This window comes from Nyctereutes procyonoides, unplaced genomic scaffold, assembly GCF_905146905.1.
Source record: "Nyctereutes procyonoides isolate TBG_1078 unplaced genomic scaffold, NYPRO_anot_genome, whole genome shotgun sequence".
NCBI lineage: Eukaryota > Metazoa > Chordata > Mammalia > Carnivora > Canidae > Nyctereutes > Nyctereutes procyonoides.
Genome location: NW_026575133.1, coordinates 32,937,302 through 32,960,385, shown reverse-complemented (window position 1 = coordinate 32,960,385; position 23,084 = coordinate 32,937,302). Strand labels below are relative to the sequence as shown.

Here is a 23,084-nt window from a genome sequence, read left to right as displayed (position 1 = left end):
GCACCGCGACGGCACGACCCCCGGGACCCTGGGGTCTCCCGGCTGCTTGTGCGCGGGCGGGGGCGGGGACAGCAGACTCACAATCCCCGGCCCGGCCACTCCCTCGCTGCCTGCCCCCCCGGGAGGCTGAGCACCGTGCGCAGCTGCCGGCGTGTCCTCCTCCTCAGGACACGGAGGAGGAAGCGTCTCTTGACACCGTCCCGCTGGGCCACGGTCTCATTTCACAACAAGAAGACCTAAGTGGGTGCCTCGCCGTCATCTTGGCAAATGTGGCCGGAAAGGGAGCCAGTGTGCGCCCCGAGCCCCGCGAACGCCCCAGAGCAGCGACGGGAAGTGAGGGGCCTCCCTGCTCAGCCGACGGTCGCAGCGCGGAGCCCCCGCAGCTCGGCGGCCACAGGGGAGGGGACACGGTGCCCCGAGCCACCGGCCCGTGGGCCACACGGCAGAGGCCTCTGCTCTAGGAAGCAGGAGAGGGGACCTAACCGACCGCGCAGCGCCCCACGCAACGGTCGTCACGTCTGCGGCCAAGTCAAAAACTGACTCGGTGCGTGGCACAGTGTGAGCAGGGACGGCCGGCGAGCCCCAAGCGGGTCAAACATCAAAGGTCTCCGGGAGACCATGAACGTGACCAGAGATAAAAATTCACACCGAAAGGGACACTTCTCCAGCTGAAAGCAGAATCCGGGGGTGGCCGTGAAAGCAGGTGAAAACCCAGGGAAACAAGTAAACCCACGGTCACTATGGGACATGGTGACGGGAACCCGCACCGCGGCGACGCAGCCGGAAGCGTGGGGCCCGGGAGACAGCACAGGGCGACCCCAGGACGGCGCCCGGGACACGCCGGATGCAGGACACGGCCAGGACGCGGGGACACGGGGAGGACAGCTGACGGCCTTTCCCAAATCCGATTAAATTAGACACCCAGGGACAGGGAACCACCGAGGAAAACCACCCCCACCTACAGCGGGGACGGGCGCACCGCAGGGACGAGGCCCACGGCCAGGCGCGCCCGCCACGGCACGGCCCAGCACAGCACAGCGACGTCCTGCCGGGGGACGGGCCGCTGCGCTTCTGGCCACGACAAAACACCTTCCGACGCTGCAGACTTTCTTCAGGCAAACAGAAGGGAGAGAACGTGTCAGCGGTGACTCGTGCTGACGCGACGCACACGGCTCGGGGAGGGGGCGCCGCACGGACACCTGCTGTGGGCCGCAGCCGGGAAACCTGCGCTGCCGGAAATAAACGGCCTCTTCTCTCGCTTTTTGATCTTCTTATAAGGTAACGGCTCAAAGCAAACATGATAGCGTGTGTCACACATGGTGCGGGTAGGAGACCGACCCGATGGCAGCGCCGGGACAGGCAAGGGGACCGCAGTAGCGGCCGTCCACACGCAGGGCGGGGACGCGGGGCAGGGACATGGGGTGCGGATGTGGGGCAGGGGTTAGGGACTGGGGGGGGAACAGACGTGGAGGGAACACAGGGCGGGGACACGGGGTGGGGACACAGGGTGGGGACGCAGAGAGTGGATGCAAGGTGCAGACACGGGGTGGGGGTTCAGGGACTGGAGTGGGGGGACATGGGGCGGGGACATGGGGTGTGGACACAGGGCAGAGGTTAGGGCCTGGGGTGGGGGAACAGGACCCGGGGGGGACATGGGGCGGGGACATGGGGTGGGGACACAGGGTGGGCGTTAGGGACTGGGGTGGGAGGATGTGGGGGGACCTGGAGCAGGGACGTGGGGCAGGGGTTCAGGGACGGGGCCGCGGGGCCGCGAGTGGCCTCCCTGCACCTGCCGGCTGCGCACCTGCAGGGCCCCTCTGGGAACCCCCGGCCCCCACAGGCCCGCTCGCGGCCTCCCCAGGGCTCCGCAGGTCACGCCCTGGCTTCTGCCCGAAGGTGTGTGGCACAGTGTGTTGATAAACAGCCGACTTTCGCCCTTCCATCCACTCAAACTTCTCCATCTTTAGCACGTGACACATTTTGCACCTTTTCAAAAGAAATCTCTCCCTGCCGCTGAGCCGCAGACACCTCTCCTGTGGTCTCAGCGTCGTCACCCTGTCACGTCTACTGACACGCGTGACCACTCGTCCCGGGTGCGGGGATGGGGGGAGGCCCAGTGTCCTGTTCTCACGCAGACACCAGTGGCCGGTCCTCGGCTGCAGAGGGCAGGGCGACGCGGGGCGGGGACCTCCTGAGCACCCTCCCCACCCCCACAGCCCGGCCCCGCCCCCCCGCTCCCCAGGGAGGCCGCAGCCCAGCGGGGCGCGGGGACGGCGCCCACCTCACGCCTCCTCAGTATCCCTGTGGCTACTCCTGGCTCTTCAGCTACGCCCCTCGCTCTCCCCCAGTGACCTTCGTACTAGTTTAAACATAAAAACTCTTTGATTGCTTTAAAAGTACATTTTTGGGGACCCCTGGGTGTCTTCAGCCCAGGGCGTGACCCCGGGGTCCTGGGATCGCGTCCCACGTCGGGCTCCCCACATGGGGCCTGCTTCTCCCTGTCTCTCTCTCTCTCTCTCTCTGTGCCTTGGTGTTTCTCATAAACAGACAAATAAGATCTTTAAGAAAAATTTAAAAAATAAAAGTACATTGTTTTGGGAAAATACGGCCACTCTTTTAAAAACAGTATGGCCCTTAACAGATCACCGCCCAGCTTAACCACAGAGAACACGGAGCCTCGCGTCCACCCAGCACGTCAGGGGCCCCGAGCGCGGGTGAGGGGGCGGCCGGCAGCTGACCCCCGGCGGCCACGCGGCTGGGGCTCTAGGCAGGGAGCCCGCGGCCCACACCCCCGCCGGCACGGGGCCCCCGCTGGCCGCCTCCGAGGGCAGGAAGCTCCGGCCGCGCTCGGCGGGCAGTTGGTGCGCAGGTCCCAGCTGGGGGAGGCCCGGGCCACACCTGGGGCTCAGGGGGGCACACACAGCGGGGCCGGCAGCAGAGACGACGTCCTGGCCCCTCAGGCGGGAGGCAGCGCAGAAGGTGGGCACCCTGGTCCCACCTCCCCAGGACAGGCTGTTGCTCCTGGTCCCCGCCCCGGGGACAGGCTGTCACCTTGTGGTCCCTCCCGGGGACAGGCTATCACCCCTGGTCCCCCCTCTGCAGAGACAGGTTGTTGCCCCCGGTTCCCCCCCCCCCGCCGGGGACAGGCTGTCACCTTGTGATCCACTCCCAGGGATAGACTGTCACCCTGTGGTCCCCTCCCCAGGGACAGGCTGTCACCCCTGGTCCCCCCTCCCCAGGGACAGGCTGTCACCCCTGGTCCCCCCTCCCCAGGGACAGGCTGTCACCCCTGGTCCCCCCTCCCCAGGGACAGGTTGTCGCCCCTGGTCCCCCCCCCGGGAACAGGCTGTCACCTCTGGTCCCCCCTCCCCAGGGACAGGCTGTCACCCCTGGTCCCCCCTCCCCAGGGACAGGCTGTCACCCCTGGTCCCCCCTCCCCAGGGACAGGCTGTCACCTCTGGTCCCCCCTCCCCAGGGACAGGTTGTTGCCCCTGGTCCCCCCCCCCCGGGGACAGGCTGTCACCCCTGATCCCCCCGCCCCGGGACAGGCTGTCGCCCCTGGTTCCCCCCAAGGGGCAGGGCATCCGGGGAAGAGGCGCAGGGCCGTGGCGCGCACCAGGACTTACTTGACGAACTTGTCCACGTGTGACATGGAGGCCTCGTAGTTCTTCCCTCCGAACTCCTGGCAGTGCAGGGCCATGAAGTGAGGCTTGTGTGTGTGCACGACCTGGGGAGGGAAGCGCAGGACACGGTCAGAGGCTCCGCACTGCACAGCCACGCGGGGAAGGCGGCCAGGACTAGGGGCCCCGCACCCCCAACAAGCCACCTGAACGGTTTCTAGGGCTCCTGCATGCAGTCCTTCTGGCCCCGTGTCTTCTGTTCTCCTGATCCTAGTCCCCACGTGGGTTCAGAATGACCAGAACCCGCTTCTGTAACCTCGAGGTTCGTCCCCTCCCGTTACAAACACACGTACGTGCCAGCGTGGAGCAGCTGTTAAACCCCAGAGGAACAAACACCCCAGTTATCATCCCACTGCTGACACCGGGGCACGTCCCCCACGGCGGCTGCAAGCCCAGCTGGCGCCCATGCCGAGTGTGTGTGCAAACACCGCACGCGTGGGCGTGTACGTGCATGTAAGCACGTGTGGGCACGCACACGCTTCTAAGCTGCCCGGAGAAAGCCAACTGCGTGCTCGCCCGGGGCTGGCCCTGCCCTACGCGCAGTGTGCGCACCGGCTCCCGACATCGCCAGGGAGCAGGTGCCCAGCGTCCATGTCCCCGCGGGGCACGCGGCCGCCAGCAGGACTGCCCCCAGGCCCAGGGCCACGCGGCAGCGGAGGTGGCACGGCCACAGAGCCGCTGCCCTGCAGCCAGAGGACACAGGGGCTGGGGGCGGCTGCGCGGCGGCCACGGCATCCTCTGGCGCCAGGGCTCGGTGAGCCGCGGGCCCGCCCCGGGCCTTTGTTACCGGACAACACAAGCAAACATCCCCGACGGTACGGTTTCCTGAGCTGCCCGGCGACGCCGTCAGGAAGTGTGGTCACTGTCCGGAAGCCCTGCAGCCACGCCCCAGCCCAGCCCAGCACAGGGGCTCCAGCTCCCAGCACTGACCCACGCTGGAGTCTCGGGGCGACCATGGCACGCGTTCACGGCAGCGACGGGGCACAGCCGCCCTGCTCTCCTGGGCCCGGGGACAGCGTGTCACTCCTGGGCCCGTGAGGCGGCCAGGCCACTAAGCCCGGGCTTGGGGCAGGGGCAAGGGCCGCGGGGACCACGGGAACCAGAGGGCCGAGGGCAGTGGGGCAGGGGTGCGGGGGCCCATCCCCCCATCCCGGGCACCCGTCGCACTAAGTGCACGTGCCTGTGGCTGCCAGGGCCGTCTTCCGGGTGTCGTGCGGCTCCTCTTCTCTCCCCGACACCGAAGTTCCCCTTCCCCAAACACAGCACCCCAGGGGCACCCCTGCACATATCTGTGAGGTCACCTGGACCCCAGCCTCGGACGCGGTCTCCTGCAGGGTCTGGCGGCCAGACCGGCGCGTGCAGCCCCAGCGGACAGCAGCTGCCTCTAGGACTGAGCCGGGCCCAGAGCACGGGAGGAGGAGGAGGGCGCCACGCGGGACGGAGGCTGCAGGCGCCAGGGACGCAGGCACGTGTCAGGGGACACGCGGCCCACAGTGGGCCGGGAGGCTCCACAGGCAGCGGCTGCCCCTCCGTCCACCGGCAGGCGCCCAGCAGCGCAGCCCCCTTGTCCTCCCCTGGGCCACGAATAGGCCACAACCCAGGCCCCAGGGCTCGGGGGCGGGACCAGGGGACCCAGGATGGGGCCTCAGGGCTGGGGGAGGGACGGGGGATGGGGCCAGGGCTGGGGGCGGGACCACGGGACCCAGGACGGTGGGGTGCAGGGCCAGGCCCTCAGCGCTCCCTGCTCCCCGGCATCACCTGACTGAGGAGTGACAGCCTGGGGCCGCTGGCGCCCCGTACCTACCCTCCGTGCTCTGGGCCCGCCCCGCCAGCGCACCCCTCCTTAGCGCACCCCAGGCCTTCCCCAGGCTGCTCGGCCGGGCCTGGGGCAACACAAACCTTCTCAGAACAGGCAGCTCCGCGGTGGCGGGCGGCAGAGAACGTGCTGGCCGCGCGGCCCTGCGACGCCCAACGCCGTGTCGGTCTTGGGCTGCCACGGTGGCCGAGGCCTGCGTCAGGCTCCAGAACTGCCCACGGACTTCCGACCACGGACCAGGCCTGCTGGACAACGGAGCCGCCGTGCAGGCCCCCTACCCTGACGGCGCCGCCCCAGGCCGGACCCCAGCCACCCCGCAGCGCTCTGCCTGGACGAGAGCGGCCTCCACTCGCCCCCACCACCCAGGATCCGGAAGGGAAGATGTCTGCAGGCACCAGGGGCTCTGGACACGTCCCTGACAGGCCCGCCCTCGGGGGCCACGGGCTCTGAAAGGCACTGGTGGGATGGACTCGAGCAGCAGGTGCTTCGGGGCGTGCAGAGGGCAGCGGGGGTGTCCACGGGCACCGGCCCCCCGGCTGCCCCTCCACCCGCAGGCGCCCCACCCTGCCAGGCCGAGCCTCGGCCGTGAGCCGGACCAGGGGGTCATGATCCGGGGCAGCCCAGGTCACGGTCTCCAAAGCCCATGGGTTAGCAAAGCCCTCGGCACCAGCTAAGGACGCTGATGAAGGGAACCTGCTTTCCCCTCGTTCTGACCCGGGGGCCGCCTCTCCACGCACCACACCCCCCGGGAGGCCTCGTCAGCCCGGATGGGTCCTGAAGGGTGCTCGGGATGTAGGACAGGCCCCCGTGGGGGCTGAGGCTGGCGGCGGGGAGGGCAGGGCGTGCAGGGTCCCGGGAGCTGCCCTGGCCGCCCCTCCCCAGGCCCTGCCGCCCGCCCAAGGACGCGGGGTCCCGAGGAGCCCGGGTGTGCTGCAGGCGCTCTGAGCACAGGCCCTCAAGGGCAGGCCCAGGCCAGAACCCCGAGAGCCAGGCCCGAGTCCCTGCCCTGACGCCGTCCAGCCGTCCGTCCCACAGCAGCTCACGCTCTCCGGGGAGCATCCTGACCATCCTTCCGCCCCCTCTGCCTGCCCCCGCTGCTCTGGGCAGGGCCTGGCTGCTTGATCTCGCTGCCTGGGGACTCCCCCTCTCCAGCACGGCCGGGCTGCCACGCCGTGCACCTGTCCCAGGCGACAGGGCCTCAGCATGGCTGTGACATGTCCGGGGAGCACTGGTCCCGACCCTACGCCTCGCCGTGGGGTTGGCTGCAGCCTCAAATTCACGAGGGTGCGGGGCACTTAGGATGGGGCCGTGGGGTCTCAGGCCTTCCACCTCCGCCCCGGCACCTGCAAGCCCGCCTTGACGCACCCCAGCCGGCAGCCGGGCAGCCACCCTCCGGCTCTCCGCCTCCTGCGCCTGCACTTGGCTCCGGGTCTGACACCCAAACGCCCGGCGCTGTGTCCCAGGGCCGCACCGCTGCCCGGCTCCTCAGGAGGAGCCTCTCCTGCCCACAGTGCGGCCCCTGCGCCCCCTGGTCTCCAGGCGCGACGGCTAGTGCACAGGGCGCGCCCTGACCGAGCCGAGCTTCTGGGCCAGGAGAGGCCTCAGCTCGATGTGCACCGGACGGAAAACACAGCCACCTTCCAAATTAAATTCATATTTGAAACTAAACTTTAACTGATTGTAAGTTTAAAAAAACAGCCAAGACAATGGCTCCTGTGACTTGACTTTATCTGTGTGACCTTCCCTGACAGCGACAGTCTCTGCGGCGACCCCGCGGCCCCAGCAGCAGAGGCCACAGGGCACGTGGCCCAGAGGGACGGGGCCGCCAGAGAAGGGGCACAAGCGAGGGGAGGCAGCCCCCGGCAGCTGCGGACCCGCAGAAAGGGAGGCAAGGGGGAGCCGGGCTCACAGGCCGGAAGGGTGGGGAGCCCCGCGGTGCCTGCACCTCGCCGGGCGGGCAGAAGGGGGTGCTGTCGGGCCGGGACTCGCACAGGCCTGCTCCAGCTCCTGCCCAAGGACAGGCGTCCCGCAGCCCCGCAGCGACAGAGCTGAATCCACCCAGACCCCATCTGACCACGGGAGGAACACCTGAAATCAGAAACACAAAACTAAACCAGAAATGGGCCAAAAACAAAAAAGGAAAGATGGCATTACCCTCAGGGGAGAAATAGAAAAAAGACAAAATCTTCACAGAAAAGAGGAACAGAGGACAAAGTACCAAGGGAGGGAGGCTCTACTGACAGGTCAAGCTGCAATGAGGGGGCCGGGGGGGATGGGCAAAGGGAGGCGGAACAGCGCGGAGGGGAGGGGAGAGTCAGCAGATCAGAACTAACCCTTACAATCCTAATCCGAGGCAACCCCAGAACACAGAGACCTGAGGTGTACCCCAGAGCCCCCCCCAACATCCCCGCAGAGGGAGGCGACCTTGCAGGGGCGACCTCCAGGCCTCCAGGTCACAGGTCAGCGAGGAAAACCGAGGGTCAGAACCACACAGGAACCAAGGGGGGCAACAGGACGGCCGCTCTGCAAACCTTGATCCCTTGGATCAAGTGTGAGCCAAGGACTAAGGGTCCTTCAAACCTCAAAGGCTCGGAAAACGACTTTTAGACAGAAATCTAGGGAATTCCGCCCGGAGCACATGCGGGCAGACGTTTTCCGTGCAGAGAGCCACGCCAAGGCTCTCAGCTTGGGAGGCCATGGCGTCTACACGGCAACAGCTCCAAGGTGTCAGTGTAGACAACAGCACACGTGTACACACGCACACGAGCATGCACGCACACAGCCACCCATGAGCCTACACGTGTGCACATGCAAACACAAGTGCACATTTACAGCCATGTGCACATGCGTGTGCAAACCCACATGCACCCAGCCACACCCACATGAGCACATGCATGCATACGTGCCCATACACGTGTACAAATACCAGCATGTGCGTGCATGCACACACCCACACACAATGTGCGTGCATATTCATGCACATACACGGGCACATGAGCACACACACAAGACCAAGTGACACAGCCAAGCACCCTGACGTAACAAGAGCCCGGGTGACAGCTGCACGCAGTCCTCTGTACGCACTGCAGGGCGGTCATGGCCGGGTCTCCGGGACTCCCGAGACAGGGCACGTGGAGTGCACTGGCGAGGGCAGCCCACAAGCAAGGCCACCCCACGTGATTCCACCGACACGGAAACCTAGAAATGCAAACCCATGGATAGCAGGGGATGGAAAGCAAACCAGTGGCCACCTGGCACGGGCCCGGGCGCCACCGGCGGACGGGCACACCTCCAGGGTGGACAGGATGCGCCGCACCACTCGCTTCGAGCACGCGAGGCCCAGTCTACACCACTTACACCTCCATACAGTCAGGAAAACATGTTCGTTTCTACCCAGTGATGCGCCGCGGGACAGGAAGTCCTCATGAATCGGGACGATGGGGGACACCTGAACGCAGACCCGACGCTCAGGACGTGACGGAGCTCCTGCCAATCTTTGTAGGGGGCACCGTGACGCGGAGGGTGCTCTGTGCTGACATCTGATGTCGTGCTGCCTGGACTTTGCTCCAAGTGACGGGGGGCGGGGGGCACGACCACAGCAGGACCAGCGGGAGCTGGAAACCACGAGCGAGGGTAGCGGGCACCGAGGGACGTCGTCGTGGTCCCTCTACTTCACACACGTTTTAAACTCATCATTTATAAAGCGTGTTCAACACGTTCATCGTCTGAGTCGGAGGTAGCAGGGCTCAGCTGCCCGCCCCCTGGACTCCGGAGCTGGTCAGGGGGCCTGAGGGACGAGGGCGAGGGGACCTCTGGCGTCCCATCTCCCCGGTTCCTTCACGGCAGGACCCCACGGCTCGTGTCGGCGTCCTCTGCTGCAAGTCTGCCTGCAGCGCCCAGGGGAGGGCAGGTGCCTGTGCGCAGGGCGTGGGACCCGTCGCCATGTCACTCAAAGCAGACACAGCAACTAAGGACTTTGTGTGAAGACAGATTTAATTATGGCACGTGGGGAAAAATCCAAAATAACTCATTAGAAAATGATCATTTTAGTGACATGCTGTGAAAATTTTTGCTAAGGAAAATGTTTCCTTTGCAGCTGAGTGAAGCTGTATGGGGCAAATGTCAGCTCGCCCGGACAGCGCCCTGAGTCGCACGGGTGGGGGGCATCCGGCGAGGGGCTGTGCTCACCCCGCGTGGATGATGCCAGCGCACGCCCTCCATCGTGCACACTTACCCAACCACACCCCGCAGCCAGGTGCCACCCCTCTGCGATGTCCTCAACTGACAGAAAGCACCTGTCCAGTTTCTGACGCATCCCAGGAACTGCCGCCCGGGGGGACGGGTGTCCTAGGGTCTGGGCCAGCAGCTGCCTGGCGGGTGTGCTGGGAGGCCTGACAACTGGCTCTCGGGGGCAGAGCCCCGACTGGTTGAACTGACCCGTTTCCACGACAGCACTGCCCTCTAAGCCCCCGCTGAGCTCCTGACGGGACGGCCCTGGACCAGGAGTTTGGGAGACGCTCAGGGACACGCGGCCACAGTCTATCCCCTCCTGCAGACACTAATAGCCCAGATCCCAGGAGTAAGATGCTGTGAAGTAACCAGGGCGCGGTGAGCGTGGGGCAGCTGTCCTCTCTGGTTTTGTATCATTTACGGGGTCACAGGTTAACAGAACCAGATGGTCAGTGACGCCGCACGGAGCAGCCGGGGCCTGAGAGCAGAGGGCTTGCACAGCTGGCAGGGGCAGGCGGGGGGCAGGCGGGGTGGCGGCGCGGGCTCTGCAGGAGGCACATCTGCCAGAGGGGTCCTGCTCCGTCCTGCCTGGCGGAGACCCCGTGCCCAGCGCCCTGGGCCGCCTGGGTGTCCATTTCCTGGGCAGCCTGCCTTGGACAGTCACCGAGAGCCATCGGTGAGGACGCTGGGCCCGGGCCCTCAGCACAAGCCGACGGGTGGCAGGAGCTCGATGCACTGCATGGATCAGTGTGGCGGAGGCGCTGGGAGAACTCTGGTCGTTCCCCAGCCCTTGGGGAGGGCTGGGGACCACGGTGACCCTGGGCACGGATTCCCCAGGGGCCGACGACAGGGACACCCTGAGGATGGACAGGAAAAGCCCTGCACCACGGGGGACGTGTGGGGCAGCGCAGGCCTCTTCTGGTCGGAAACACTCAGGGCACGACCAGGGGGCGGGTGGTCTCCAGGCCCCGGGCCTTCACTCAGCTGGGTCCTGCCCGACGGGGACGCTGGCGTGTCCTCACCTGGGGCAGCGAGCAAGTCACCGCCCAAGTTCTACAAGACAAAAAACAGCAACAACAAAACACCTTCTGATAAAAATACACGGTTCCTTCATCAGAGGATCAAGAAAAATATTCCGGAAAAGAGGGAATTGGAAACGTGGGCAAGAAAACGCAGGAGGACGCCCCAGCACACAGGGCAGCCTCGGCCCCGCGCAGGTGGCCTCCGGAGGTGGCCTCGCCCACCAAGCAGGGAGGCGGCCGCGCCCAGCGCACCGGCCCGGCCCCTCCGCGCCAGGAGGCAACGCTAAAAATAGCAGCAGCCAGGCCTTGTTAGGCTTTCTGCAGAGAGGAGCAGCGGAGTGACCTAAAAAGGAATTACGTCCTGCACACAGGCCCTGGAAGCCTGGGAGCCAAGATAAGGCGTGGAAAGGGGACAAAGGAACTTCTCGAGAGAAAAGCTACTGCTCTTTACACGTCGGCTGCGAGAGCACGCTCCTCGGGGAGACGCTCTGCCCACCCGGGCCGGGGCAGCCGGGCCTCCACTCTGCAGGCCGGGACCGCGCCGGGCGGGCGAGGCTGGAGGCTGGAGGCGGAGGCCTGCCCCCTGGAGGGAGCCCACACTCCGCTGCCCAGTCCACACCCCGCGACCGCCGCCCGGCCGCTAGCAGCCCATCTCCCCACGGGCCAGCGCGCGGAAGGCCACAAGCCTCCGTGGCCCCAGCGGCCGGCGGCGGTGGCTCTTCGGGGCCAGCGTGGAGCCGGGCCCCCGCTCGGCGTCCAGGATGGGTCCGGCCCCGCCGTGCGCACAGCCGACCGCGAACGCCGAAGCTGCAGCTCCTGGAGGCCGGACGGGCCACCAAGCTGCGCGGTGTGCGTGCGCGTATGCGGGTGAGCAGGAGGCCGCTCCTGTTACAGGCCAGCAACGCGCACCATGGCTCCATTTTAACACAACTTGCTGCTCCGGGACATCAAAGCTCTCCCGGCACGGGTGGATTTTCACTTAAGCAGCACTTTTCCCCAAGTGAGGGGGAGCAGGACCACGCCGGGGCCCTGGCCCATACGGTGAGGCCTCCCACCTGCTTCGGGCTGACCGCAGGGCTGGCGGGGGCCCCGCCCAACACACCGCGGCGCACCTTCCAGAAGGCCCCTGCCCGACGCCCACCCACCACGCACACCCACACGGCCCCTTCTTGTGATCCCAGGGCCCACACCTGGCCCTGGCCTTCCCCTCGGCTGCCCTCTGACCCCTCCACCTCCCCAGTCCCCCCAGGGAATCGGCCTGGCCTGAACTCCCAGCCCGTCCCTCCAGAGCCCAGCGACGTCCACCCACACGGGGCCCGAAGGACCCACTTCCAGCCCCACAGGAGTTACCACCAACCCCATGGGGAACCCCGGATCTGACCCAGGGCACAGTGGACTCCCCTCTCCTCCTGGGCCCACCGCCCTCCTCCTTCCTCCCTCCTCACATCTGCCGCCTGCCCTGCAGCAGGCGGCCCCCTCGACCCCGAGACCCCAGTTCCCTCCTGAGCCCCCCGCCTGCAGCCCCCCCGCCCCTGCCTGCTGCCAGGAAGCCACGCCCAAGCCCCTTCCAAGGCCGCCCTGCCACTGGACCCCCGCTCCTGGCACCACCGCCTCTCGCCCCAGGGCTCCCCCTCAGGGGCCAGCTGGGCCGTTGGCCCTGCAGAGGCTGGGGCTCCCGTCCTGTGGCTGCACAGCCTCGGGACCCCTGCACGCCTCAGTTTCCTCATCTGTAGAGTGGGGCCACCGCAGAGGCTCCACTGGGCTGCGGCTGGCGGCAAGCACCCATGGCTTAGCCCAGGGCCGGCTCTGGACGAGCCCTTGAGACGGAGGAAACGCAGGTGCGTTGGAGCATGAACTCCCCCATCACCTGGATCTGCAGCCAAGTGTTGCCTGCACCGCCGCCAGGGCCTGCAAGGGCACGGCGCCGTGAGCTCCCTCCCAGGTCACTGCAGTCGCCACAGGTGCCAGACCACCTTCCGTGGGCCTGAGGCTGAGAGGCGGGCCCGGCAGTGCAACGACGGGCCTGTGGAGGCGAGGGCCTGCACTCCCTGGCCCACCTGGGAGGGGAGAGGGCCAGGGCTGGGGGTCGGAGCGACTCTGGTCCCCGCATGTATGGCCAACCTGCAGGCGTCCGTGGGTGCCGGCGGCCACAGGGGTCTCCGTCGTGGTCAGCGGCTGTAGAGGTGACAAGGGGCAGCTCGCCATGTCTGTCCTCTGTGTCTGCCACGGTGCCACTCAAAACGCACCCAGGCACATGGCGACGTGCCGAGGGGGTGGAGTACAGCAGGCGGCACGGAAGGACAGGGGGGAGGTGTCCCAGGACGTGCGGGGTGAGGGGTGGGACGCGTTACTGAAGCCGTTTCAGCTCCTCCTCCGTCCTGTTCCACCGTGGCTCCCAGACAACTGGGACCACGTGCTCTCACGGGCTCGATCCTACAGGACGCACTCTGGCCACGCTTCTGCTCGAGTTTTACACGTTCTTCTTCGTTTGTAAGACTTCTTCATGAAGTTTCTAAGTTCTAAGACTGCACCTTTACAGAGTCAGCTTCATCGCCCTTTCCTCAGTGATCCCTTCAGCCATCGGGAACTCCGAAGCGCCGCCCCGTGCACCCAGAGAAGACACGATGAGGCTCGTCCCCCTCCCCAGCGCTCCCTGCACACGGGGGACAGGCCGGGCGGCAGGGCCCGCTCAGCTCACCGCGGTCCGGCGGGCACTGGCGTCCACGGTGCACAGCGGCCGGCGGCCAGGGCCCACAGGCCACGCAGGGTGTTGGCACGTGAGAGCAGCGACTCTGTCCTTCCTTAGGCCTTCGTGGTCCTCAGGCCCCGGAGGGGTGGCGCGAGGGTCTGAGCTGCAGGCTGTGTCCACAGACGTTCACAAAGAAACGTCCTCAGGAGGTGAGGCCCGTCATCAGCTCTGGATCTGAGAGTGCCTTCTAGAACAGCGCTCACCCAGGCCCGAGGCCCTCCCCGGAGCGCCCTCCCCGGAGCGGGAACTGCGGGTCCGCAGGGCACGTGACCCACAGGACAGCAATGGCGACGGTCTCCACTGCACCAGCAACGCAGCCCCCGGGCACGCGGGCCGTCCGTATCCCGACTGTGTCCGTCCCCGTCTGCTCGCCCCACACCCGGCTTCTCCCAACCAGCTGCCTGCAGCCAATGGCCTCCACGAGCGACCTCACCGAGGGCCAGAGGGCAGAGGGCCTGGGCCGTGTCGTGGGAACCCTGGTGCCCGAGCCCCAGCCCCGAGCCTGCTCCCCGAGCGGAGTCTTGCCGCTCACCGTGACTCCCACTTCTTCCGACTGACAAGCAGCTCTGGGGTTTGGCCAGTTCCTAATTATGATAAATCCTGATTCCTCCATATTTTTCTCTTATGAATGATGCTTTCGGTGTGTCTAAGACGTCGTTGCCTAATTCAGGATCACAACGATTTTCTCCTAAGATTTCTTCTAGAACTTCCATGATTTTAAGTTTTGTATTTGGGTCCGCAGCTTACTTTAACCTCCGCGTGGGGTGCCAAGTACAGAAATTCTGCATCTGCAGGTGGACAGACGGACGCCAATTTCCCAGCACCGTCTGCGAACACACGTCCCGTGCCCTCGTGAACTGCGGTCAGCCCTCGTCCCCCGCCTGCCGTGCTCCCGGGTCTCTGGGTCCCTCTTCGGCTCCACTGATGTGTAGCTCTGTCCCGACACAGAACACCGTCCCCACTGCTACGACTTTACAATAAATCCTCAGATGAGACCGTGTGAGTCCCTAACCTCCTGGCGGACCCTGTCCCCTTGTCCTCCCAGGTAGCTGCAGATGTGCCTCGCAGGCTTCTACCAAACAGCAGGCGGAGGCGTCACGGGGAAGGACACCACACGGGACCTCGGCCGGCGGGGGCCACGTGCTGGCACCACGGCGTCCCCACGCCACGAACCGGGCCTGCCTCCCTGTCTCTCCCTCGCAGGCGGGTCGCCAGTCTCGGGGCGCCCCTGCCACGCCCCGGCCTCGTCCCTCGCTCCAGCACGACTGTCAGGGTCACGTGCGACCTGTCCCACTTTGCACAGCGAACAGGAGGGAGATGCTTCCACTCAGCCCCGTGTGCTGCCGACCGAATACCTGGGCTCACGTTAGCAAGGCCTCCGCGGACTCCCCGTGGCGCCCCAGCAGCGCCTCATACCTTCACCCACACACGCGGTTTTGTTCCTTCCTTTCCTTTCCTCTCCTCGTCTGTCTGCACCTGCCAGGACCCCCGGGGCCACAGGGAGCGGGAGGGGGCCGCCAGCGCTGGTGCGGGCTGAAGGCCCCCTGCGGCCCGGGGCAGGTCCCTCACTTCTTCGTTTCCTGAGACTTCTCATCAGAAATGGTTCTAGAATTTTGCCAGATGCTCTGTGTGCGTCCATTGAGATGACTGTTGGCTTTTCTTCATTACTCTGTCGACGCAGATTTTACTGATTGATTTCCGATCTCCATTTGTTGTTGACGATGCGCTGCCCTCTGATACGTACTGTTTATGTGGCACGCGTGCGCGTGTGACGGGGTCGCGTGCACCGGTCCACACGGTGGATGTCAGCGTTTTCTCCTTCACGCATGTGGGAGACGCTGGTGCGTGTACTCTCAGGACTAAAGCCTCCGCCTGCCGTGGTGTCGGGACCGGCGTCGCAGGAAGAGGAGGCAGCAGCGCCTCCTGGAAGTTTCTGGACAACTGTGATTGTTTCCTGCTCAAACGTGTGACGGAACTGGCCGGGGAAGCCACATGGTCCTGGAGTTCTTTGTTGTGAAGAGCTGGGCAAATTTTAATTTTGATTTAACAGAAAGAGAGCTACTGAATTCACTTCTTCTTGACCGTAAGCTTTGAAGCTGGACATTTTCACCAATATGTTCCTTTCATATAAAAGATAAATTTATTAGCATAAAGTTGCTTATGATACTCCCTTCTCGTCTCTTTCTTTGACATCTACAGGATTTTTAGGGATGATGCCCCTGTCGGATTTCTGAAATTGGTGATTTTGTCTTCTACCTTCAAAAATTAGATGTAGAGGGCAGCCCGGGTGGCTCAGCGGTTCAGCACCGCCTTCAGCCCAGGGCGTGATCCTGGGGACCCGGGATCGAGTCCCATGTTGAGCTCCTTGCGTGGAGCCTGCTTCTCCCTCTGCCTCTGTCTCTGCCTCTCTCTGTGTGTGTCTCTCATGAATAAATAAAATCTTAAAAAAAAATTAGATGAAGAAATAAAATAAAATCAGAAAACAGTGGATGAAAAAACAGAAAAACAGATGTAATGAAACCCAAAGGAGGTTCTCCAAGATGGTAAAACTAATAGTCCTCCAGCCACACTCCCAACTGGTTTTCCCCTCCTTAGGGCCTGTTTTCCTGCATCCTTGCCGCCTGCTAACCTTCGATGGGGGGTACACAGTGACTGTACCCCCAACCTCGCTGGGTGCCCGTCCAGGCGCCCCCATCCCTGGAGGCAGGTGGGGAGGCCTCAAGGCAGCTCTGACCCTCTCCGTGGTCACCACCCAGCCCAGCCTGAGGTCTGAGGTTTAAAAACCACAGTTTCACAGACGTTTCTATTTTAAGGAGGGAGGGGAAGTTTCCTGCCCGTTCCTCCAGGTGACCTGGAAGCAGGTGTTGCTCATCACGTTCCTTTTACTGCTGCTGTCAGGAAAAGCTGAGCTCCCTGATTTGAGTCATCTCTTCCTTACTAATCACTGAGCTGTTTTACGATTCTGTGAATTCTATTTTCTTTTTTTAAATTTTTTTCTTAGTTTTTATATATTTATGATAGTCACAGAGAAGAGAGAGAGAGAGAGAGGCAGAGACACAGGCAGAGGGAGAAGCAGGCTCCATGCACCGGGAGCCCGACGTGGGATTCGATCCCAGGTCTCCAGGATCGCGCCCTGGGCCAAAGGCAGGCGCCAAACCGCTGCGCCACCCAGGGATCCCCGATTCCGTGGATTCTAAAACTTAAGAGCGACGCAATGACGTGCGGCCGCAAGAGCACAGCGTCTGGAGGGGAGAACGGATTACCTGCCTTTGAGGCAAATCCGCTGCTGGGAGAATCCGGGCTTGCTCTACAGGAGTCTTGTGCGCAGCAGGCATAAAGTGCTACTTAACTTACTTGTCTGGCTAATAATAAATACTTATTACCACGATTTTTAGAATCTTCAATACTTGCTCAACTTATATTTGCATGAGAGACAGCCCATCTGTTGTAAAATGTATCCACACATCACAGTGAACTCCGAACAACCTAGAAATCCATCAACGGAACAATGACTTGAAAAGCGATGGCCTGTCCGGCTAATGAAACACTGTGGAGCCAAGAAGACAGATGGTGTGCGCTCGGTGACACAGAGAGACTTCCCAGCTTACCGGAGAAGAGAGTAAGCTGTCAAAATACATGTATCTGCAACGTGCCAGGGAAGGTGCCCTGCGCCGGGCACACAGCCAGCGAGGCGCCGGGCATGAGCGTGGGAACCACGGGCGCTACGGGGTGGGGGGAACCGACTGATTCATCCGTTCTGCTTTGTACAACTGCCCCGGACTGTTACCCGAGAAAGAAGTGCTGAACGCACACCACGCGCCAGACACACCCCTGACGCTCAGGAGAGGCAGCGAGCGGGGCGGCAACCTGGCCCCGGAGCGACTCGCGGACACGCCACCGTCACAGAGCGAGGAAGGTCCAGCCTGAGCTCCCAGCAGCCTCCCCCGTGGTCCGGAGAGTCCAGGGTGACCCGGGCAGCAGGACAGCCCAGGTGTGGCCACGGCTCCTCAAGAGCCTTCCTGAGCACCCCGCCAGCAGGGGCCTGCACCCCCAGCTCCAGGCAGGCCGCTCCCTTCCCGGCACCACCCCAGGCCCCGTAGGCTCTCCCGCTGTGTCTCCCGCGTGACGGGCGCTCCCGAGGGCAGGGTGTCTGACCGCCCTGGCTGTGGCCTCTCCCTCTCCTTGCAGGGGCAGTGATGCCGTCACGGGCAGGCCTCATGACCTCTTCCAACCCTAGTCTCCTCCCAAGGCCCCGCCTCACACACCTGCTTCAGTGCAGGACCGTGGGGGCCATGAGGACCCGGCCCGCGGCAGGTGCAGAGCCTGCCTTCCCAGGGGCAGAGGTAAATAAGCACCGGACAGACAGACTGCAAGTTCAGGCGGTGACGATGAATCCTTGGAGCACGAGTGTGGGAGGGAGGCCAAGAGTGACCCGGACGGTGGGGGGGTGGCCGGGCCCATGACTGGAACTGGGGGCAGGGGACCCAGGGGTGGGAGGTGGGGAAGTGGGGACCTGGAACACCTGGTGTGTCAGAGGACAGAGCAGAAGCCACATACGGACCCTGGGTCTCCCCCGGGGGGCCGGGAGCAGGACAGCCACCGACCTGAGCTGGTTTCAGGGAGCACCATGCGGCCCAGAGAGAGAACAGGGATGTGGCCCGCCCTGGGGGAGGTTCTGGGCAGACCGAGCAGGGGCTCGGAAGGCCTGGGGCTGCTCCAGAGGAGGAGAGCAGGACTGGCCTGTACTTGGGGCCAACGCACCCCAACAAGGGGGTCATGCAAGGGGGTCATGCTTGTGACCGGCCTGGGGCCCAGGGTGCTCAGGGAGGCTGGATAGGGAGGGGCGCAGGGCGGCCAGCTGGGGTGACGCCAGACAGTGCACCCCCTCTGGTGCCACGGCCACATCCAGGACCCAAAAGGTGAAAGTCCTGGATGCCAAAAGCACCAGGGGCTCGTCAGGATGAAGGATGGAAACGCCAGCAATACTTTCTCCTCCCTGCATTTTTATGGCAAACGAAGATTACAGAAAAAGCAAAAATTAATCCAAAGGTTTAAAGGCATGAATGTCATATTCAGTTCCTGTGTTTATACAAGCAGCCCATCAAAGGCTACTCTGAAAAAAAACAAAGTAACTGCACGTAGGAACTCCAGGATTAAACATTTTTGGAAAAGGCAGTGGCCCTGGGCCCCGACGCCCTCCTTCCCGAGTCCGGCAGGCAGGACCCGCTCCCTCCGCGGAGCTGCGGGCGGCTGGCCGATCACCTCACCGACCAGCTCAGCCCGCCGTGTCAGGGCGCTGGTGTTAAGCCCTTACTTACAACAATCGTCGCAGAAAATTCCCTAAGTGTCGCTGGAACTTCTCCTTCTGAAGAGACTCCCGCCAACAAAGCAGGAAGCGCTCACGGGCACCAGCACGACCCTCACGCACGAGCCCTTCTCCCGGCAATGGCTCAACGCTCCGAGCAGGACCCGGAGCAGCACCCGGGGCTCTGCCGACAGCCTGAGGGGCACCCTGGTCCCCCGCCCTCTGGGCTCGTGTGCAGCGAGGAGGCTCAGGGAGGGCGACAGCCCTGAGGTCCGCAGTCGTCCGGGGTCAGCGTCCAGAGACCACACTGCCCAGCTCTGGACTCACTCACACGTCCCGGCAACCGCGTCATAAGCAGAGTAGGAAGGGGAACAGTCGGGGCCCCCACAGGGCCCCTCACCAGGGACACACCCGCACCCTTCCCGGCCCGGAGCCAGGACAGCCGCGCTCGCCCTCCTACACCTGCTCCTCGCAGCTCCAGGTCCCCCCCGCCCCCAAGACCTGCCTCTGAAAAACAAAGAGGAGCTGTAGCTTCCCGTGGCAGCTGCTCCAGCCAAACTGACACAGACCCAGGAGCCCGGAGAGCAGGCTGGAGGGGACCCCGGGGCCCGTCCTGCCCCCGAGCCAGCCTCCTACCTGGAGCCGCACCGGGGAGCCCTGGGCGGGGCAGAGTGTTAGAGGACGAAGGGCTGACCGCCCACCAGCCCTGCTGCCAGAGGCCCTCCCGACAGCCTCCCACCTGTCCATCCCAAGGGACGCTCCCTCCAGAGCATCCCAGATGTCCCAGGGATCTGCCTTCCCTCCAAGAACCAAGCACAGCACCTGGTGACAACACGTGGGATGGCTGAGGGAGGGACCCCACCTCCAAGCACCCAGGGGGACACGCGTCGCTGGACACCAGGATGAAAAGGCCCACCCGAGGCTCTTCCCTCCAGCGTGGGAGCAGGATCGGCCACCCGCTGCCACTGCACCCTGAGCCTGTAGAGGACAGCTCAGCACCCGCTGACGCACCACCCAGCCGCCCTCCACCGCCGGCATAGGCAGCGGGACCTAGAGCAGCCCACTGGCCTGTTCTCACAGCCCCGTGCTCAGGCCACCCCCGTCCCGAGCCAGGACCTTGCACAGAGCCGGCCGGACGCAGCCCACGCCCAAGGGACCCACTGCTGGGACAGCCCCGCAGCCCCGCAGCCCCTCGGCCCGTGGACCCTGAGGCCAGGAGGGAGGGAGGCCCAGGGCCATCGGCGGTACCTCCTGCGGCTCCTGCTCACAGAGCTGCAGGAGGGCAGCGGGCCGTGCCCCAGCCGCCCCTCCCCCAGGGCCCCACCTGTGCCATCCTGCTCCCAGCTGCCCTCTGGGCTGCTGGCCCTCACCTCCTGGCGGGCCAGTCAGCCACTGCCCCAGCCAAGCTGGTGCCAGGCCGCTGGGCTCCCCTCACCCACAGAAGTCCCCGAGCATCCCGCCTCAGAGCGGCCTCTCCGACCCCCACCCGGGGGCCCCCCACGTGTCACATGCTCAGCCCTCTGGCACCGGTCATCCTCACTGTCTGCTGCTCCAAACCCGCCCCCAGCATCCGGCACAGGAATCACCACACACCGGGGGTCCCACCAATACCCGCTCCACACCCAGGGCTGGAGTCTGGCCCCTTGTGCTGGTGACGCGTCCCCTGGAGCCTGTGACTGGGCCACCTCCCCTGGCCCGGGCTCCCCTGCTTTCTGCCCAGACGCCATCACGGCCCCTCCGGCGGCCGTGCCAGCTGTGTGCTCCCCAGAGGCATCCTCATGTCCCCAGCAGCTTCCAGTGGCCTCCCCCTCTGAATCCTGGCCCGAGCGGGAATCTGAGCAGGAGCCTCTGAGGGGAACGGGACGCCCATCACAGCCACGCACGACTCGGACAGAACACGGTTCCCACAGAAATAAAATACTCACGACGTAAATACTTCATCTGAGAGAGCTGCTGTCACAAGTACTTCTTACCTGATAGAACTCCCGAAGCCAGTTCTTCTGTAGGTTTTCTGGCTATAAATTAAGAAGAAAAAAAGACAGTCAGACCATTGGCACAGCCCCAGAGAGCCACGAGCAGAAGCTAACGGTCTTCATCAGGCCCTTGCAGGCCTCACTGGGGGCGTCAGCGGGGAGCACAGTCCGGGGGGGACCCTCCTGGCGCCCAGGAGAGGCCCCGGCTCCGCGAGGGGGAACCACGTGCAGGCCCCCCGCAGACACAGCTCTCCAGGCGACAGGCAGGCCCGCAGCGCCCGGTGTCCACACCCTTCCCCACGGGGACTGAGCTTCTGCCCTGAGCCCAGACGCCCCCGCGACCCAAAGTCATGGCAACCCGCGGCCGGCCCCCCAAGCAGGTGCTGGCTGCCAGCATCCTGACACACGGGAAGACGGAACTGCCCACGAGGTCCCGGCGGGAAGAAGCCGGGCTGCGGAGCGAGGGCCTGCAGGCCACCGGGGGAGCAGAGGCAGTGCCCGGGCTGCAGCAGGTGTGGGCCTGCCCACCCCAGGACCAAGCTCAGGGGGCTGGGCCCAGGCCGGCAGCCCTCTCCGACTCGGCAAGCCACCCGGACCCCGTCTTCCCTGCGGAGGAGTGAGGGGGAAGCTGCCCCAAAAGACAAAGACCGGGTGGGCTGGGCCGAACGAGCCACCAGGGCAAGGGGCAGCGCATCGCGGGGCGTCGGCGTACAGACCCGGCCACAGGGCCACGGCACAGCCCTGGGACCCCAAAACCAAAAGGGAGAAGACAGGTGTGGGGTGGAGCAATGGGCGGCCCAGGGCCACTGAGGAAAACAGTCCAGCGGGTCCCGAACGGGCGGGCGGAGTGTGCACGGGATCCTGAGGACACCCGTCCCCAGGGACAGGCGCCACCACTGCCAGAGGTACTGGTGGGAGTCACAAGAGGAGGGAGTGGCCCAAACATCCGCCCACAGACAGGACGTCACTCCACCTTGAAGGGAACAAAGCAGGGACACCTGCCCCACGTGGGGGAGCCTCAAACTCGACGCTTGGACAGTCCACAGGGGGAAGCGGACTGTTGCGGGGGCCGTGGCAGTGAGGGGCCACCAGCCCTCCGTGGGGTGACAGGAGTGCCGGGCGATGGACGAGCCCGGTGGCTGCAGCACCCCGTGAGGCCACGCCCCCGCTGCACGGAGCAGCGACACCGCGGGCAGGAGCCACGGCCTGGACAGGGGCGGCGTAGCCAACGAACGGCCGCGGGACAGCGGGGCCATAGCCCTGCCCGACCCCGGCCCAGTCCCGCAGGAGCAGGGGGGCGGGGGGCAGAGCTGCCCCTCTGGGGAGGTGCCTAGGCACACCCATGACCGCCGCCTTTCACGGCCCTGAGTGAGGGAGAAGCGCCAGCGGCCCGGCCCGTGCCCTGACGTGGCCTGATGCAGCCCCGCCACCGCCCCCAAGGGCCCGCGGGGACTGTGGAGAGCACCAGGCTCAGGCGCCGCGGGGGGGCGGGCCCCCTGCTCCCTCCTCTTCCTCTTGCTCCTCTCTACTGCGCTGGCAATCGCCACACCTTACTCTCCCATTTTCTAACTTAATCTTAAAAGCTTAAGCCAGAGACAAACAACGAGGTGCTCAGGACGCCGCGACAACCCCTCCAATAACACTGGTCACCGCAAGCAACAGGAAGAGGCAAGGGATGACCAGGGAAGCCACTCACGGGTGAGACGAGAGCGGCCGAGCCTGCGGGGTGGGAGCCGCACCGTGACAGCCGCTAACTTTACTGCATGAGAAGCTGCTACCAACAGGCCAGACCAAGAGCAACGACTCACACGTGCCCCCACCGTGTGCACACGCACACGCGCACGCCGGCTTGGAAGCTGCAGGCCCCAGGGCTGGACGGTGCAGATTACACGTCTCCAGCGACACAGGCTCAGCACCATCGAGCAGAACCGTCCGTGGGGACAGTGCGTGCCAGGTCTGCACCGGAGATGTGGCCGGTGTGACTGAGGGCCTGAATTTCTACTGTCGCTTAACCCTGAGCAGTCACACGGCTGCAGAAACCCAGCTCGGGAGGAAAAAGAGGGAAGCTTCTAGGTCCCACAATGAAGCGAATGTAATACTGACGTACAGACGTGATGAACACGGCACGTGCAACAGGGCAGAAACCAGGATGCCCGGGGGGCTCAGGGGATGAGCACCTGCTTTTGGCTCAGGGTGTGACCCCGGGGTCCTGCATCGGGGTCCTTGTGAGGAGCCTGCTTCTCCCTCTGCCTGTGTCTCTGCCTCTCTCTCTGGGTCTCTCATGGATAAATAAAATCTTAAAAAAAAAA

At 64.7% G+C, this 23,084-nt stretch overlaps 1 protein-coding gene across 3 annotated transcripts in view; it reads right to left on the bottom strand.

The window, feature by feature from the left end:
- INPP5A (inositol polyphosphate-5-phosphatase A) overlaps positions 1–23,084 on the bottom strand; it is a 164,508-nt gene that overhangs the window by 96,184 nt on the left and 45,240 nt on the right. For 2 of the 3 annotated variants that reach the window (XM_055346311.1, XM_055346309.1), the window contains exons 2-3: positions 20,776–20,817; positions 3,627–3,727 (exon numbers count right to left, since the gene is read on the bottom strand). In XM_055346311.1, the coding sequence (XP_055202286.1) occupies positions 3,627–3,700 (74 nt within the window). In that variant the 5' untranslated portion in view covers positions 3,701–3,727; positions 20,776–20,817. Of the gene's footprint in view, positions 1–3,626; positions 3,728–12,869; positions 12,966–20,775; positions 20,818–23,084 lie in introns of those variants that run through there. The other variant, XM_055346310.1, reaches the window with a different exon arrangement.